General features: G+C 71.3%; 1 protein-coding gene across 1 annotated transcript in view; it reads right to left on the reverse strand.

Moving 5' to 3' along the window:
- STAG3 (stromal antigen 3) overlaps window positions 1-172 on the reverse strand; it is a 9,874-nt gene extending 9,702 nt beyond the window's left edge. Inside the window, exon 1 of the mRNA XM_010571412.1 lies at window positions 168-172. Within this exon, the coding sequence (XP_010569714.1) occupies window positions 168-172 (5 nt within the window). The remainder of the gene's footprint in view (window positions 1-167) is intronic.
- Between the last annotated feature and the right edge of the window lie 271 nt (window positions 173-443).

Consider the following 443-nt stretch of genomic DNA (forward strand, 5'->3'; position numbering starts at 1 on the left):
CCCCGCCCCCTGCCGGCACGTGCGAGGGGCGTGGCCCGGGCGGCCCCCCACGGCCCACGTGGGCGGGGCGGCCCGGGGTCCCTATAGCCCCGTGTCACCGGGGGTCCCTATAGCGTCCTATCAGCAAGGAGTCCCCTATGTCCTGGGGATCCCCTACGGCCTCCTACGGCATTGGGGTGCCGCGTGGCCCTGGTGTCCCTTATAGCCCGGGCTCCCCTATGGCACCCTGTATGTCCCCACAGGTCCCCACATTCTGGGGAAACCCCGCAGGCCCTATAGCCACCGCACACTGGGGCCCGTCGGGTCTCACTTGGCCCTGGCACCTCTGAGAGCCTGGGGATCCCCCAAAGCCCTGCACAGCCTGGGGGTTCCCCGTGGCCTCCCGTGGTCTGGGGTGCCCCCTGACCTGCTGCCCCAGCTCTGCCCCCCATGTGTCCCCCCAC

The sequence above is a fragment of the Haliaeetus leucocephalus genome, unplaced genomic scaffold (assembly GCF_000737465.1).
Source record: "Haliaeetus leucocephalus isolate CR32 unplaced genomic scaffold, Haliaeetus_leucocephalus-4.0 Scaffold325, whole genome shotgun sequence".
Lineage (NCBI taxonomy): Eukaryota > Metazoa > Chordata > Aves > Accipitriformes > Accipitridae > Haliaeetus > Haliaeetus leucocephalus.